General features: G+C 44.0%; 1 protein-coding gene across 2 annotated transcripts in view; it reads right to left on the reverse strand.

Annotated features, from left to right (window-relative positions):
* The window catches only part of INPP4B (inositol polyphosphate-4-phosphatase type II B), a 437109-nt gene that overhangs the window by 244126 nt on the left and 174532 nt on the right, over positions 1-18451 (reverse strand). For both annotated transcript variants that reach the window (XM_019522133.1, XM_019522134.1), the window contains exons 7-8: positions 8829-8940; positions 88-160 (exon numbers count right to left, since the gene is read on the reverse strand). In XM_019522133.1, coding sequence (XP_019377678.1) covers positions 88-160; positions 8829-8940 — 185 coding nt within the window. The remainder of the gene's footprint in view (positions 1-87; positions 161-8828; positions 8941-18451) is intronic.

The raw sequence follows: 18451 nt of genomic DNA on the forward strand, positions 1-18451 counted from the left end.
CACACACACACACACACACACATATACATACGGACACAGCTTTTTAACACTAATTATTCTCGTAATTATAAATGTTAAAACACATACCTGCATTTAACAAAGGTAAGTTGTCTTTACCACTTATAGTTTCAGGGGCTGCACATTCACGAACCAATGCACACTAAAAAGGAAAAAGTATAACATATTAGCATACAAAAGTAGTCTTTAGATGCTGCTGCAGCAAAATATAAGCCAATATATATCTTCTGGGCAAATATTTGACAAATTTCCAATCCTAGTGGTACTATGAAACATTTTCATATTTAAGTGGGTTTTTATTGTTAATTCCTAATTTGCCTATTTCCTTTATATCTTAGCCATAAGAAGAGGCCTCAGCTTCAAATCAGAGCCATTATAGGGAAGAAGGCAAAGCATGAAGGATTATCCCTAAATGCAGAAAAGAGATGTTGCCAGCAGTACAATGGCAGAGCACAACATTTCTGACATGTAATGCACATTCAAGAGCTCTCATTCAGGTTGGCTTTTGCGGAAACACAGGAGGCAAGCAGTTCCATAGTTCAGCACAAATGCAATATTAAATAGGTGGAAAGGATGAAGACTAGAGTGAGTATTTAAAATTTAAGTTGCCACTTGTGACCAAAAGAGTTACTTAGAAACCACAACAGAATCATTTTGGGGATTAGGGTTGTGATTACATGAAAATTCACATGAGTTGCAGTCAAAGATAGTAATTTTCAGTTTAAAATATAGTGCGTCAGGACATTATTTTAGAACACTTTATCTGTCATTATCATCATCTTCTAAAACTGATTTATGTAATAATTTCTACTGCTTATAGAACATATTAGTGTAACACTTCTCTGTGGTAGCTGGTTCAATCCTGGCAGCATCAGGGAGGGAGAGGGTTGAACTGCAAGGCTAGGGACAGACATTACACATAAACTGGTTTAAGTGATCAAAAACTGGTTGAAACCTGTCACAGAACAAACATTAAGTGCACATAAACCAGTTTGAGAATGGCTGAAACCGGTTTGAGATAAACCTGGTTGAATGTAGTATCAGACTTAACTAATTTGGGTCAAACCAGTTTATGCAATGTCTGTCTCATACCCCCTGTTGGTTTAAATTAAATCAGATTCCCCCAGCATCCTGGCATGCTCTCTGGGCTGGGCGGGGCTCTCTGCTCCACAGCTGGACTGGCCCCTCCCCTCTGCTCCCTGGCTGGAGCTTGGCAGAGACTTATAGGCACAGCAGGTTTCTGATGGCTTTGCCCCGTGCCCCCCTTCTCCATGCCCCCTCTGCTGCACCTCACCACTCGCTGCTTAAGCACAGATCCCTTCCTCCTCTCTCCCACAACACAGACTGTAGCCAGCATGTGGTATGCTAGCTAATTTTGTTTAAGGCAGACAGGACAGTGTCCACTTAGGGCTTTTTGGAGCTAATCAACAGCTCACCTGGTAATGTCCCTGCATTCTTTCCTTCAGAAAAAGCTGTTTAAGTGGAGCTTGAACTAATGAGCAAGGCTTTGTTTTCTGATGGGTTGATAAATGCTGATAACAGAGCTGACAAATGCTCTGTTATCAAGCAGGGGGGGAACCCCACCCTAATCACAGCATCCAGCCCAGATCTGGTCCCAGCTCAGCTCAACGCTGTGGAAGGGAAGGAACGGCTGCTCTAGTGCCCCCCAGCCTCCAGTCTGAGCTACTGCAGGCATGTGCTGGCATTTTTTCAGTCTAGAGGGGATGTCTTTGCAATTACAAAGTGATTTAGTCTAGTCATGTTAGACTAACCTGCCAAGATTGAATCAATTCAGGCTCAGGCTTTTTGAATGTCTGTCCCTAGCCCAAGAGCTTCAATGCTTTCCTGCCTACCTGTCTACCAAGGCAGCTGGAACAGTTGCACAGCAAAGAACATGTTTTCAACCACAGAGTGCCTATGTCTCTCAGAAATATACACAAATCACCCACAATGACAAGACGCAAGCTCCAATTGTGAGAATTCCTACATTCTTAGTTATACTATGAACACTAAATATGGTCATGGCTGCTCTCAGCTTTTAGGTTATTGACAGATGTTCAGTTGAAAGCATGATGGGATCTAATTCATGATTCCAACAATCACATTTCCTGCCATGCCACACATGCATATGAATGCCACATGACAGGAGCCATATCTGTGGGATGAAGGATTAAATCCCAATCCCAATGTGGAGGGAGGCCGAGGTTATGATGCCTGGCTCCCCTGCACTGGCAAGTAGTAAGCTGACTGCCTGGTCTGCCTGTGACTTCAAGCACCACTTAGCTGTTTGGAACTCCCAGCCTGGGGGAACTGGGATTCTGAAGGGCTCCACTGCACTCTCAAGTGCTGAACACACATTCAGTTTCAGCTGCGATGGGAACAACGCACAAAGTTATTACACATTTTGTTATGAAGTTAATACATTTTGTGTAATAACTTTGTGGCTTACTCCATGTTTTACTGTAATAATAATTACACAAAAGTATAATGTTTGCCAGGGGTTTCAGTAACAGATCCATCACATTCTGTCACCATCACGTTCACTCTCACATGCAACCACTAACACAATTACCTTTCCATCAAAAAAATCAGTAGATGGAAACTGTTAATAAAATCTGAAACTGCACGTATGCATGCACAAACGCGCATACCGAGTAATATTCATATACGTACATACACACACACACACACATATACACACATGAACAATGTGTGCCTCCTGAGCATGGTGACCACTTGCAAGCAGCAGCGGTGGCAGGGTCAGGGCAGTGGGGACCTCCTGCAGCTGCTGTCTGCACTGTCGGCAGCAGCGAGTAGTGAGCGGGGACTGCCTGCAAGCGGCGGTGGCTGCGTGAGGAGCAAGCGACCTCAGAAGCCAGTGGTGGCCAATTGCAGGGGGGGCACACGCTCCCCTGGGCCCCCCCTTATGCATTGCCTATGTATATATATAGCATTACTTCTTGTGAGAACAACAGCAAAACAATACAGTTTTTATTAATGACAAGACACTGACACCAGAGATGTAACTTTAAATTTTGATGCCCTGGGCAGAATGGGAGTGGGGAGTAAGTGTTTATCTTCTCGCACAGGGACTGTGGCTGCAGTGGCCTAGGATGCTGCTGCCTTGGTGCAAGGTCACTTAAATGGGCTGCAGCACCAATGCAGGCCCCTGGGGGCTGCCATTCTGGCACCCACTCTGATTTACCACATGGGGCTGGTCCCCCAGTTAAGCCATGGACTTGCATCATTAAGCCAGAATAAAAGAGCTGAACAATTTTAAACTCATGGTTGATGAAAAAAGCACCAAAGAATGACTTGTTGATCCCTAAACATATACCATATGTTATTGCACCTGTCTTTATTATTCTTCATAGTTCAAAACAATTACTAATATGGCATTACATAACACTTTGAGCAAGTAAAAATGTGTTAATGAAATGACTTTCATATGAAAATAAACAAAACAAAAACAGCCAGAGGTATAACAGACCAGTACTGTACCCTGAGTGCAAGCAGCACATGCTGCAGGAACAGTGGCCAGAGATTTTTAGCCACTGGGAGAGATGCCATTTCTTTTTCTTTCTTTTCCATGGACACAAGTGTTGAGCAGGAAAGAAAACACTGGTTTCCAAAGGCAACAAAGGAAGTGACATTTCCCACAGCAGCAGTGAGCAAGCATTTGCTGCTCCTGCATGGTAATATCTCCATATAATCAAAATTACTATGGAACAATTATCAAACTATTGTCACTTGATGAGCCTAAAACATTGTTTCAATTTTTATAGTAAAGCTAAAACCTAATCTTTCAGCATGCTTCTTCCTGGAAAATGGTGAAATTCCTACTTTCTAGAAAGATTTGGCACAAATTAATGTCAAAACTCAGAATCTTCTACAGGATGATATTTCTGTTTTTTGACCAGCTCAAATACCACCTTATTTCACACACAAAGAATTTATTTATCTGACATGAAAGCCATTACTAGAGCAATTAATATTATTTCCCATGAAAATTGTGTGTTGTCTGAAATTAATAAAATAGCGCATAAGACTGGGATATGGGGAGAGACATTTCTAAATGTTTTTATAAACAGTGTCCTTAATGAATAGCATATGGACTATTGCTGGAGACTCTTAGTAACTTATATGCACTTTTTTTAAAACATGCATTTTTTACTATTCTTTCCCAACAACTCTTTCCTCACCTGATGATTTCATTTTTAGCACTATTTTCTACATCAATCTTCAACTTCATTTTTAAAGGCTTCTTTTCTGGCGTACTCTCATGTATAATTCTCAATCTTAATATATTTTTAAAAGCTTATATTTTAAATTATGTCAGATTTTTCCTGCTTTCAAAGGCAGCACATCAACTTCTCTTATTTTCTTGCATTTCATTTAGGCTCGAACCTTAACCACTAGCAAACAGCCAAAGTCCTCTGCTGTGCTTAAATCTGTTCAAGATGGAGTAGGAGAGAAGGAACCATTCTTAAAGGTATTGGAAAGACTGACAGAGCTTTGCAACTGTTAGTGATGCATCAAGGATGCAGTAGCCATTGTGGCTTCAACACACCTCTTCCAAAGGGGTGGAACAAAAAGCAAGGGATGAATATAAGTTTCCAAGGCTGCAATTAGATGTCACATTTGCCTGAGGAAAAAACATTTTATCCCAGGACAGAGTGTAATCATTGAGATATCCATACTTGCTGTCCCAAGGAAAACCCTAAAAAAGGTTCATGGGATAAGGCATATTAACATTTTCTCTATGGACATTGTGAAGTGCTTCTGAACTGTTGTTCCAGGATTGCAACAGTGAATCAAGTGCAGAAAAGTGAGAGTGCATTTGGCTGCACATTGAACCCTGATTTGAAGGGCAATGTGTGTGCATGCCAACCCTGTGACTTTTCTGTTCTGGGACAAACAGGCACAGCACAACTTGTCCCAGGACAAATGCAATGTTCCTCCCCCAGCACTCACAATGGCTAGTGGTTCTACAGCCACTAGATGAGATACACGATAAAACTATGGCTGGTATCAGTAGTGTGGGTAAATGAGTAGGACATGAGCCCTGGGCACTTCCTGAGGGGGGTGGATTATCAGAATGAAAGTGGGGGGAAGCATCACCTCACCTTCTCATCCCAGTCCCCCAGCAGTGTCATGGGTTACACTAGTATGGGATTCTTTGCAGTCAAAAATCAGTATTTGCCTCTTTATTAGAGCTGGTTGAAATGTGAAGTTTTCATGCCAATTTGGGGCAAAAAGTATATTTGTTAGAATTCCACAATCAAAAAATATTTTAGACTTTTATTTGCAGAAAAATCCAAATATTTCAGTTTACATTTTTCTAAAACAAACTCAGCTGCTTCAACTGAGAGGGACTCTCCAGGTCATCTCCACGCTGATGGACTTCTATGCAAGGGACAGACATTCAAAAAGCCTGAGCGTGGATTAATTCAGTCTTTGCAGGTTAGTCTAACTTGGCTAGACTGAATCGGTTTGTAACTGCACAGACATCCCAGAAATGCAGGCACATGCCTGCAATGGCTCAGGCTAGAAGCTGAGGGGCGCTAGGGCTTCCATAGGGCAGAGGTGAGGGGGCCATGGCCAGGCCCCTGCAGGACACTGATTATTCCACTCTCTTCCTGAGCTGCCCAGCAGGGAATGTTTATTAGGCATATGCAAATAAAGAAGTATTCCATTTGGATTTGGAGGACAGCGATTCAATTTGGTGATTTGAATCACTGTCCCCATTCAATTCGGCTGAATCAGAATTGGAGATTTGGCGCCAATTCAAATCGGCCAGGGACAGGCAGGCACAGCTGGGCAGCTGCAGGTTCTCCTGTGGCTCCTCCAGCTGTGCCTGCCTCTTCTCAGGTGGGGAGGAGCCGCGGGAGAAGCCCCCAAGGCTACCCTACCTGGCCCCATCCCCAGCCTCCCAGCACTTAAAAAAAACAACAAAAGAACAAACAAAAACCCCCACTCACTGCATGCAGCAGGGATCAGGGCTTCTGGGTGCTCATGGCAGAGACCCCCCATGCATCGTAGGGCAGCAGGGATCGCCCCCCCCTGCCTGGCATCTTCATGGAAGCTGCCCCACTGCACAGGTGCAGCACAGCTCGGTAGCACGCCGCGTGCCGTCTGGGAGCTGAGGCTGAGTGCTGCCAGGCTCTGGGTCACAGGTGGAGCATAAGTTCAGTGTACACAAGCCAGTTTCAAAATGGCTGAAATTGGTTTACGATAAACCTGGTTCAATGTAATATCAGACTTAATTGATTTGGGTCAAACCAGTTTATGCAATGTCTGTCTCAGACCCCTTGCTGGTTTAAATTAAACCAGTCTCCCCCAGCATCCTGGTATGCTTTCTGGGATGGGCAGGGTTCTCTGCTCCACACCAGGGCTGACCCCTCCCCTCTGCTCCCAGGCCAGAGCTCCAGCAGAGACTGCAGACACAGCAGGGTCTGCCTGACTTCCCCTTGTCCCCCTCACCAACCCTTGCTGTTCAAGCAGGAATCCCACCCCCCATCTCCCATAGCACAGACCCCAGCCCCACGGACCCTAGGCATGTGATAATGCCGAGAGGTGTCTCTGTGCATGTCTCCAATTTCACTGGGACAGGCAGACAAGACAGTGTCCACTTAGGGCTTTTTGCAGTTAATCAACAGGTCAGCTGGTAAGGTCTCTCCTTCCTTCCTTGGAAAAAGCTGTTTAAGAAGAGCTTGAACTGATGAGAGAGGCTATTGCTTTGCTGATGGGGTGATAAAACACTGTTATCTGTCCCCTGCTGGCTTGCTTGCCTGCCAGTTTGCTGCAGACAGTATAAAGAAGCAGTGAGGGAGACTGAAAAGTTCGATATCATCAACAGATGCATGCACTGCACAAACCTCCCTTGCCTCAGAGTGTAGCCCAGGACTGGAGTCTGGCAACACTCCTGCCCCTTGAGCAGCAAGCTAGGAAAAGCCTGGGATGGTGCAGGCAGACCTCTCTAATCAGAGCATCCTGTTGGGGCCTGGCCACGCCCCCCTCTGCTCAGCACTATGGAAGGGAAGGGAGGACTGCTTTAGCATCCCCTGGCTTCTAGCTTGAGTCACTGCAGGCATGTGTCTCCATTTCTGGGATGTCTGTACAGTTACAAACTGATTCAGTCTAGCCAAGTTAGACTAACCTGCAAAGATTTAATCAATTCAGGCTCAGGCTTTTAAAATGTCTGTCCCTATCCCAAATGTGGTACAATCAAGCCTGAGGATTTCATAGACATTAGGGCTGGAAGAGACCTTGTCAGATCATCTGGGCAGGAAGAAGGCTAGGGTCAGAGGACCCCAGCAAGATAACTGTCTAAGCACATCTTGAATGTGTCCAGAGTAGGTGCATGCACCACTTCTGCGGGGAGTCTATTCCAGACTCTGCATACTCGGACAGTAAAGAAGTTCTTCCTTATGGCCAGTCTAAAATGGCCTTCCAGCAATTTCTGACTGTTAGACGTTGTTTTCCCTGTGGGAGCCCTGGTGAACAGATGTTCTCCCAGGTCTTAATGAACACCCCGATATACTTTGCCACCAAGTCCCCCCTGAGCCTACACTTTGCCAAGCTGAAGAGTCCCATGCCTCTCAGCCACTCCTCATATGGTCTGCTCTCTTGACCTCTGATCATGCACATGACTCTCCTCTGGACTTTCTCGAGCTCCTCCACATACTTTTTCTCAAGCTCCTCCACATACTTTTTAAAGTGTGGAGCCCAGAATTGGATGCAGTACTCCACCAATGGCCTCGCCAAGGCTGAATAAAGTGGAAGAATGATATCTTGGGTCTTGTCTGAGATGCATTGGTAGATGCAAGCCAGGATTTTATTTGATTTGCCAGCTTCAGCATTGCATTGGAGGCTCATATACATCTTGTGGTCAATCACGACCCCCCGATCTCTTTCAGACGTAGGGCTATTGAGTGAAGTACTGCCAAGCCGATAGGTATGATGTGGGGTCTTCCTCCTGAGGTGGAAGACCTTGCATGTCTCTATGTTGAAGGTCATCAGGTTCGTATCCGGCCACCTTGTGAGCCTATCTAGGTTGGCCTGAATCCCCAGGAGGCGGCAGCAAGGACTGTAGTTCATGTTGCATATTTTGTGCCAACTTCTATTAACAGAGCCAAATCCATGAAAAAAAAGCACGTTTTGACTTTTCACATCATCTCCTAGCTGCTTTGGAAGTGAGTGAAAAAACTACCTATTTACAATGGCTTAACATTTTAAAAGTGCTTTGGTATCTTTTGAGAAGAACGGTGTACAGAAACAGAAAGTGTATCATCAGAATTCAAACCTGTGGCCCACAGTTCTAAACATACAGAAGAAAAGTGGTAAAACCATTCATGATGCAGCCTCTTATTTCCAACCTTGCTTCTCTGAAAATGTGTTCCCGTGCTATTTCACAAGATGTGATGTTCTCATTAGACTTGCCCTTTGCATGAAAAGTTTAACAATATTAAAGTTTAATGCCTCTACCAAGTACGGCACAGGGAACTGAACTATCTAAAGTACCTCATACAATATTGTGACAGTCTCAAGCAGTGGTTAATTGAGGGTAAAATGAATACTTTTGTTCTAAAAAAAAAACACATAAGGAAAAACTATGAGAACAGAATGTGACTTGGAACAAATCTATTTTTAGTTTAGAAAGCAAACATTTTGCTTTATTCCAGAGAGGATTTCTTTTTAGCTTTTTAAACAACACACATTTAAACCCCAGTGTGATATTAGTAATATAGGCATCTGGCACAGCTGATCATTCTAATTTAATTTGTGCAGTGAGCTGATTGAGTTCCTACCTTTTGTCCCTGCACATCTGTTGTGATGTGGTCTGTTTCCCCATCCTCTATCTCTCCCATCTTCACAAAGCTGACTTCTATGGTACCCACTGTTTTTCCACCATCAGAAGTCCTGAAACCAAATATTAGGTAAAAAAAACAAACATTCTTCAGAAGACTTTTCAATAATGATATTACTCAGTACTTATTTACTCTTCTATTTTTTAGCTCTCTGAAACTGTTTTTCTACCATCATAAAGCAAATTATAAATAAATTACTTGCATCTTCCTGCTTATACCAAGGATAACTTTGAATATATTCATTAAAACTAAGGAGGATGGCGGTAGTCCCCCCTGCCATCATCTGCCATGGTGGGGAGATACTGTAAATGTTCTCAGGATAAGAGGACTTTAAGAAAAAATGAAATACCCCTTTTGCCCAAATTCCTTTATAATCTACAACACGATAGCATACATCAGTACCTGCTTCTAGCATTATCTGTGAAGAGAGAACATTTTTAGTATATCACAAAATCTAGTGCTAAACCAAATCAAAGAGTAAAACAAGTGTGAATACCCATTCTTTGATTTCCTTGTCTAACTATTGCTAAGTAGCATTCCTCAACTGTCTGGGAAACACTGCTATTGTATCAGGTGAACAAGCAGAGAAAACACATTCCTTTTTACATTGATTTAATTATACTTGAAAAAGTCTCCTTCAGTCAAAGAAATAAAGTTTAGATTCAGATCTCCAAATTTGCGATGGGATAACTTTGGTATTCATAGATTCCAGAGACTTGAAAACTTATATCCTTACAGAAGCTGAAGTACCTCCTCAAATCTCACTGACCCTAAAATACAGCTTAAGAAAGAGAGGTTGACAGGATTGTGAATGGAAAAAAAGAGGTGGAGATTACTGAAGAACTGGACTTTTAGGAGAGAAAGGATAGAGAGTAAAGGACTATTCCAGAAATAGGGGAGAGCGAGATAAAAGGCATAAAGTTGAGAGCAAGAAAAACAGATGAAAGGAGCTTTGTAGGGAGCTTAACAGATTGGGAGGAATATAAGAAATGGGGAGAGTGAGAGCAGAGAAGCATTTGGGGCATCAGGTATAATCTTATAAGTTAGGATGAGTACTTGAATGAAGGCATTGAGGAAACGACTACGCGGCTAGGAGAAAAATAGCAACCTCCAGAGTCAAGATAATGCTGGGAAATATACGCAATTTTTTTAAAGACAAAACATGTTCTGTATTCCTGGGAGAATTTTTGTTCCAGGAAAACATCACACTCCTCCTCTGCATCAAATCTTTTCTGCATCTTAAAACATTAGGTAAGTAATCTTCACACCATTCCTATGAGATAAGAAATAGCCTTATCTTCCCCATATTACTAATAAGGAATCAGACCAAGAGAATACTAAGCAATTTTCCAAAGTAATATGGGTCTCAATTTCAATGATTTCACGTGTCCTTACAAATCTCACACATGCTGGGTAGCCCTAGTGAAGTCTTACAATCATATGCTCATAGTTTTTCACAGTCAGGGCCTTTTCCACATTTCTAAATTGGAATATTTTCCAGTTTCTGGAATAAATTTGCAAATTGTCTAGTTCTGTACTTTAACTTCAGAATGTTTGCCTTTGGTCTCTATCACTATTCTCTAACATGGGAAATATTTAAATGTATTTATTTGACACTAAACAAACTGAATACTTTTCAATATAAACCTTTGCAGACTTTACATAATTATCCACACTGTGCATTGGGGGTTTTTTTTTTGTTTGGTTCAAAACAAGTTCACCAGTGATAAGGCAATAAGTAAACCAACCAATACCAGCAGGCCTCAATCAAATGACTCTACATGAACAAACTAGTTAATATAAAACAAAGGTGGAAATTATTAGTAAGCAATCATGTTTCTGCTACCAGAGGGTTTCCCTGACAAAAGTCCGTAAAATTAATTTTAAAATTTATGATGGAAAAACAATTTATTTTCTTTTTAAATAACAAAATACAAAATGTGTGTAATGGATTAATGACAAGTCACTTCTTTTTCTGAATTACCATGACCACTTCACTTGTTTGACCTATTTTTTTCTTTTCAGGCCATAATTGCCTTGAATAGGTCAGGCTATGTTAATAATTGGATAAATCACCCTGTGAGCAGCAAGTGAATATGCAATGTGAACAGCTATTTCCAGCTCACATATACCTTTAAAAATCCAGGTGCCATGGCAGATGTGCTGATAAAAGACCAGCATTTCACAAAAATGTAATACATTTTGATCAATATGCCAAACTTCTGCCTTATGGCCTGGTTGACTTAAATATTTAACTAAAACCTGCAGTCAGTACTGGATTTAAATAGTTTCTGTTTTCAGGGCAAAAGTAAACCTGCAGGCATATTTGAGAATGTACTGGAAACAATAGAACTGAGTCTATTGTCACTTATATCACTATCAAACAAGTGAAAATGAAAATGAATGACAACTTAGGTTCACTTTGTAAATGAGCTGACAAGAGAATCATCCATGGTGCTACAATGCAAGACATGACCAAATAAATCAAAACTGAAATGGAAACATTTCTTACAAAGCACTTGCAAAATCCCTTTCCTCTCTCCCTCCCCTTGAATACTGGATTTCTCCTTTCAGCATCAATATCTATCTGATTACTCTAGCCATACACAGTCTGAAATATGCGCTTAATATAATTTATCTTTAATCTAACCTTTAAAATGGTTATTTCTTGAATATTTCCCACATCCTAATAAAATCTGCCATACTGCATGCCGAAACATAGATCTATTCAAAACTACAAAAGAAATGTTCCATAACAGAATGAAACTAAAACATTGAGATCTTGTCTATGCTCTTACAGTGTTTCATTTCCCCACAGCAAAAAAAAAAGGAAAAAAAGGCTCTGGAAATGTAACATAATATGAAACAAGGTTTATTTTTTAATGCTACAGGCATACAAATCAATAAAGAGTGTCCAGGGAAAAACCATCATTAGCTGTGTCAGACACTGTGAATTTAAAATACCATTGCTGTATGAGAGCCTTCAGACAATAGACATGCCATACATTTAAAACTTGTGCAGACACAAATATCAGATTAAAATCTTGCATGAACTAGTAAAAGAAAAGAGAAATGAAGCAGTAAAAAAACAAACAAAAACAAGATCCTACTTAAATTTCGTTAAAACAATTGTCATTTGCTCTTGTGCTAATGAATAGGGTGGGATATCCGTGAACATGCCTGTCTACTTTATCCAATTTCTGGTAGTGCACATGCATACACATTACCAGGGATCCAGGATTTCCATTTCCCATGGAAAAAATGTGGATTTTTCCTTTCAACTGAGAAAAAAAGTGGATTTTTCATTTTGAGGGAGAAACACAGATTTTCCACTTTTACAAAGAGCTCTTGGCAGGCTGGCAGAGTTTCAGCCTGCAAGAGCTTCTTGCAAAAAAGGCAGCAAACCCTAATCCCTGTTTCAAGAGGGAGAGAGAGGGGGAAAGGGCAGGGCCTGAGACTCTTGAGTCAGCCAGAGCCTGGCTTCACTACACTTTCCCTACTCAAGCCTTTGGGGTAGGTGAAGCTTTCAGCAGGCTGAGGGCCAGCTGGGGGTTCTCTCCAGCAGGGCTGAGGAGGTAGGTAGGGAGCTGCAGGTCAGGAATGAGGGGTACTGGAAGGGCTGGGGGGGAGCTGGTTATGGGTGACAGCCAGGGCTGGTGGGTGGGTTGGAGGCTGTGAGAAGAGCCAGCAGGACAGGTGGGAGGCAGGGCAGGGGTGTGTAGGAGGAGGGCTGAAGGAGTGGGACAGTGCCGGTAGGTACTCTCAGGCCAACACGGGAGAACCCGGGCAGCATCTCTGCGCCCTGCCAGGGGCAGGACAGGCAGGGTCTTTTACTTGCATGCCTATCTGTGTTGAACAGCCAGGGCACCTGCCCTGCGACCCACTCCTGCGAGAAGGTGGCGGTGGTCACAGTACAGTGCTGCAGCTCAAGGAATGCTGTAGCATGCTGGAGGCTGGGGCAAGTACCGAGCTGCTGCTGCCATCCACGCGCCATCTGGCCAGGCAGAACGGCCCTCCATGTGGGACTTCCAGCACTCCAGCAGGAAGCCACATGTGGAGGCAAGCCTGGCTCAATGGTGCATAACTCTATGCCTCCATGTGCAGCTTCCCACTGGAGTGCTGGAAGCCCCACATGGAGGGCCGGCCCAGCCCAGCCTGATGGTGTGGGGACCAGAAGCCACGTGTCATTGGGCCAGGTGGGAAGCCACGCATGGAGGCATGGAGTCGTGCACCATCGGGCTAGGTGGATTCCTGCTTGCTTCCATATAAGTCTTCCCACTGGAGTGCTGGAAGGCCCACGTGGAAGCACAGAGCCCACCCAGACTGATGGCACGTGGCTCCCAGTCCATGTACCGTTGGGCCAGGCCGGCCGGCTCTGTGTTGGTTTGCTAAGCTTTCACCCATTTTGTGTATGCATATGTATGTGTGCATGTAATACTCCATTTGTTGTGGGAGTTTGCAGTATACATCTTCCATGTTTTCATAACTTGATTGTAAGCACCTGGGGGCATGGACTGTCTTCATATTGTATTTTGTCTTTATAAGCATCTTGTAGAGCCTCAACAAGTAAGAACCATTCAAGTACTAATGAAGGAACAGTTGTCATGAGTGCAATAGGCAGTACACTGAACTTGGGAAATTCTCTCCCTCTCTACTTAGTAATGTGCAAGAATCCTGTGTTTTTCTGTTTAAAAACTGCAAATTCTCTGCTACCCCCTCTACAAATTCTGTGATTAAAAACCTAAAATCCATTATTAAAATTATGGATTAAAACCACATTAGGTTCCCCCCTCAGTTAACAGTTGAGTACTGGCCTTGAGAGAGGTGGGCACATAATTATAGAAGCTTTAATTTTAAAGTAGTTCCATAACTCTATAAGATCAACCAAAATTCACAAGTCATACTAGGTTCCCCAAATCATCACAATCTCTTTACTTGTTCCCAATTCCTGTATCATTTCCCTGACACCCTAAATTTGAAGTGTCAGGGAAAAGAAAGTGCCATGACTTAGAGCAACCTCCCCCTCCCCCAACCCAACAAACATTCATGGTTGGGTCAGGGGTGTGTGGGATTAAGCTCCACTTTGAAGCCAATTCAGGAGGAGCTTCCTGTCTGCAGCCTCTCTCCCTTAACCATGGCCTCCCTCCCTCCCAGCTCCAATGTTGTCTGCAGGATGAGAGTGGGGAGAAGGGAGGAGAGGCAGCTCCAGGCTGGAGTTTGTGTAGCCTCAGCTGGAGGGGGGGGGGGGGTGGATTGGAGCCCCACCACAAATCCCCCTTCAGCTCAGGTTGGGCAAACCCCAGCCTGGAGCTCCATCCCCATCCCTTCTCTCTCCCCCTTGCTGCAGACAGCACCAGGGGCATGGACAGACAGAAGTTAATGAAGGGGTTCCATTTTGAAGCACCTTCATATGAACCCTCATTACACAAGGGTTAATTTGTCACACAACTGAACACTTTTAAAGCACTCCGCAGCCGTGTACTTCTGTCAGGGCACAGCTGTAGAGTGCCTTCAAGGGGCCAATCATTTCACAAATATCACTTGTGTCAGTGCCCACAGAGACTGCCTATGCCACTTGTGGCATGTGCGCCGCATGTTGGCCATCCTTGAACCAAGGCATCCTCACCTCTAGAAGTCTTAACTAAAGGTGTTGTAAACAGAAGTGATGACCATGGGAGACTAACTAATGTAAGATGCCTTAACTATAGCACATTTGACCGAGACAAACTAACCAGAGTTATCCTTAGTTAAACTGCTTTTAAGCATTTAACAACAGGCTATTGTGCACATGTTGCCCACAGTATAAAATGCTTATAAAGAAAGATAACATTTCCCAAGTAGTATAAAAAACCCTACAAAACTTAGTTTCAAAATTCCAATAATGCAGCTGTGACCTCCCAACACTTGATTAAAGCTGGTGCACTGCTATGGGAGTTGGTTTATGCATTCTAAACTGTTCTTTACTACAAAGGTTAAGGTTAAAGATCCACACAAGCTGAGCAGCCTCTTGGACTAGCATGGTTACAGCACACAAGGGAGTGATATGGTCAGCATCACAGCCAGCTGTCATCAATTCCCCAAATGGTTGGATACGCAATTATAGCTGGGTCAACTGCAGGCAGCCTTTGGCATAAGTCCAGTGCAGGGACTGAACTCATACTTCTGGAGCTATGGCAAGATGCCTTGACTGATCTACCCCAGTCTTTATTACAGCAGTGTAAAAATCAATAAAAACACTGAATGGAAAATGTTAATGAAAAATAAGAAACAGATACCTTGCATAATATGGTGGATACTAGGAACCCTGGGTCAGAATCTAATTTTGTTAACACTGGTCTAAATCTGAACCAATTATTCTGAGGACATACAGTAACTGTTTCTATACTAACTGTACCTAAGGGTATGGGGTAGACAGACTCATACTGTGAGATAAGCTAGACAATATGAGATAAGCTAGACAGCAATTATGGCACAGCTACTGTGTGGTAACGATTTGTGTAAACACTTTTACCCCAAAGTAAATGTAAGGTTGTTTAAGCCATTCATTTGTAAGCTGCTTTGCATTTACCATGGGGAAAATGCATGAAATAGCCAGGTACCCCAACTGACACCCTGTAATTACATACAACAGCTTATCGCACAGTTAGGTACCTATGTACCCTTAAGGTGGGGAACATTGATCTGTTTTAATTAAACTGTTGCAACTCTGCATGTGGACAGAGGAAGCTAACCTGATAGAAAATCCTACTTGATGCAGCTTAAGAAAGTCCACAACAAAAGGTTTCACCGCTTTAACTAAGGCTAGGTACAGACATTTGAGGTGAGGGGGAGATTAGACTGCATTAAAAATGGCTGCCTGGACTAAATTACTTCACCCAGGTGAGGACCCTATACTAATTAGGTAGCTATAAGTGTGAACTGTACAGTAGTTCAGGACAGTTAGATTAGTCTAAAAATGGCTGACCTGATCTAAGTCAACCCTACTGTGGAGGTATACTTTGGATTGGGTCAACGAATTTTGATCTAAAACTTCTGTACAGTTCCCAGCACAGCCCCGGGGCTTCATTTTTCCTACCTCCTACCTGGCACAGGACTATTTTTAGTCTTTTGCCCCTTCCCCACAACTCCCAGATGGGCAATGCAGGATACAGGGGGGTCCAGGGGAAAAGGACTTGATAGTGGGGGTCTACTATACACCTCCTCATCAGGATGACAAGCTAGACCTGGTATTCTCCAGGCAGCTCTCAGAGGCCATTCAGGCAAGAGGCAGTGGTCATGGGGGACCTAAATTACCTGGACTTCTGGTGGGAGGAGCAGACGGCCAAAACAAACTGCTCATGTAGGTTCTTCAACTGCGTGAAGGACCTCCACCTAACCCAGGAGGTGACCAGTCCCACCAGGGGTAACGCCCTGCTAAGACCTGGTCTTAGCAACAGGGGATGATTTTGTGGGTAACCTGTGAGTGCACAGTAACCTAGGAGATAGTGACCATCATTTGGTCGAATTCACAATTCAGCGAAGGGTGGGGAAAATAACCAGCAAGGCTAAAGTGTTAGACTTCAGAAAGGCAAATTTTAGTAAACTTAGAAGGCTAGTTAGTGAGGTGGCTGAATTCAAGGGCATCAAGCTTATGCGGGTCCAGGAGGGTTGGCGGTTTCTCAAGGGAGTGATCCTTGCTGCACAAAAGGAGACTATTCCATTACACAGGAAAGGGGGCAAGGGGACAAAAAATCCCTCTTGGCTGAACAGGGAACTCCAGAAAATACTGGGGGCAAAGACAGATTTATAGGCAGTGGAAGCAGGGGGCAGCCACCAAGGAGGCACACTATTGCAGGGAATCAGTTAGGCAGGCCAAGGCAGGACTGGAGCTTAGGCTGGCTACAACCATCAAGGACAATAAAAAGTTCTTCTACAGATACATAGTGAGCAAAAGGAAGGCACAGTGTATCATAGGGCCCCTGCAGGACAATGTCATAGCTGAGCTGCTGGCATGGCTGTTTGAGCACTCATGGTGCTCCAGCCAGGTCCCTAAGGACTGGAAAAGGGCCAACATGGTGCCCATTTTTGAGAAGGGGAGAAGGGATGAGCCGGGTAACTTTAGGCCAGTCAGTCTTACCTCTATCCTTGGCAAAATAGTGGGAAAAAATCATTAAAGAGCGCATTTGTGAAGACCCAGCAGGGGAACTGATGCTGAAAGGAAACCAGTACGGGTTTGTCACAGGTAGATCCTGCCTGACAAACTTTATAGCCTTTTACAACCCGCTAACACACTGCCTTGACACTGGAGCTGAGGCAGATGTAATCTACCTGGACTTTAAGAAGGCCTTCGATACAGTTTTGCATCCTATTCTAATAAGGAAGCTAGCAGGCTGTGGAGTGGATACTTACACAGTCAGGTGGGTGGCAAACTGGCTTAGGGGCCACACTCAGAGAGTGGTGGCAGATGGATTGTCTTCAGCCTGAAAGGAGGTGGGCAGTGGTGTCCCACAGGTTTCGGTCCTTGGACTGGTGTTATTAAATATCTTCAGCAGCGATTTGGATGAGGGTGTGGAGAGCACCCTGTCCAAGTTCACAGATGACACCAAGTTATGGGGCAAAGTTAACACACCGGAGGGCAGGGAGCAGATACAGGCCAATCTGGATAGGTTGGAGCAATGGGCAGAATGAAACAGGATGCAATTCTACAAAGACAAATGTAAGGTACTCCACCTAGGGAGTAGGGATCCCCTGCACACCTATAAGATGGGGGATGACCTCCTCAGCAGCTCAGTGGCTGAAAGGGATCTTGGAGTCATAGTTGACTCTAAGATGAACATGAGCCGGCAGTATAACGAAGCCATTGACAAAGCCAATTGCACCTTGTCGTGCATTAGCAGATGCATGACCAACAGATCAAGGGAAGTGATGCTCCCCTTCTATGCAGCATTGGTCAGGCTGCAGTTGGAGTACTGTGTCCAGTTTTGGGCGCTGCACTTCAAAAGGGACGCGGAGAACCTGGAGAGGGTCCAGAGGAGGGCCACTCGCATGACTAGTGGCCTCTGTGCAAGACCCTACGAGGGGAGATTGAGGGATCTGGATCTCTTCAGCCTTCACAAGAGATGTCTGAGGGGAGACCTTGTAGCAGCCGATAAGTTTATCAAGGGAGGACAACAGAGAGTTGGAGATGTGCTATTTACTAGGTACTTCTAGGAGTAACTGGGAAAAATGGGTACAAACTAGTGGAGAGTAGATTCAGGTTAGGCAGAAATTTTTCACAGTAAGGGTGGCCAGAATCTGGAACAGGCTGCCAAGAGAGGCGCTGCTATCACCTAACTTGGAGGTCTTCAAGAGGAGGCTAGATAGGCACCTTGCTGGGGTCATTGGACCTTGATCCTTTTCCTGCCTGGGGCAGGGGGTCGGACACGATGATCCTTCAGGCTCCCTTCTGACTCGAAAATCTATAAATGCCTCCCCCAGCCCACCAAACCCCTCCATGCCACAAGCTGCTCCCAGTGCCAGTTTTACCAGCATCTGCCAGTGCCAGAAGCCAAACAAATAAGCTGGGGTAGGGAGAAGGGCGGGTG

This window comes from Gavialis gangeticus, unplaced genomic scaffold (genome assembly GCF_001723915.1).
Source record: "Gavialis gangeticus isolate Ggan-Ray unplaced genomic scaffold, GavGan_comp1, whole genome shotgun sequence".
In the NCBI taxonomy this organism is placed as follows: Eukaryota; Metazoa; Chordata; order Crocodylia; family Gavialidae; genus Gavialis; species Gavialis gangeticus.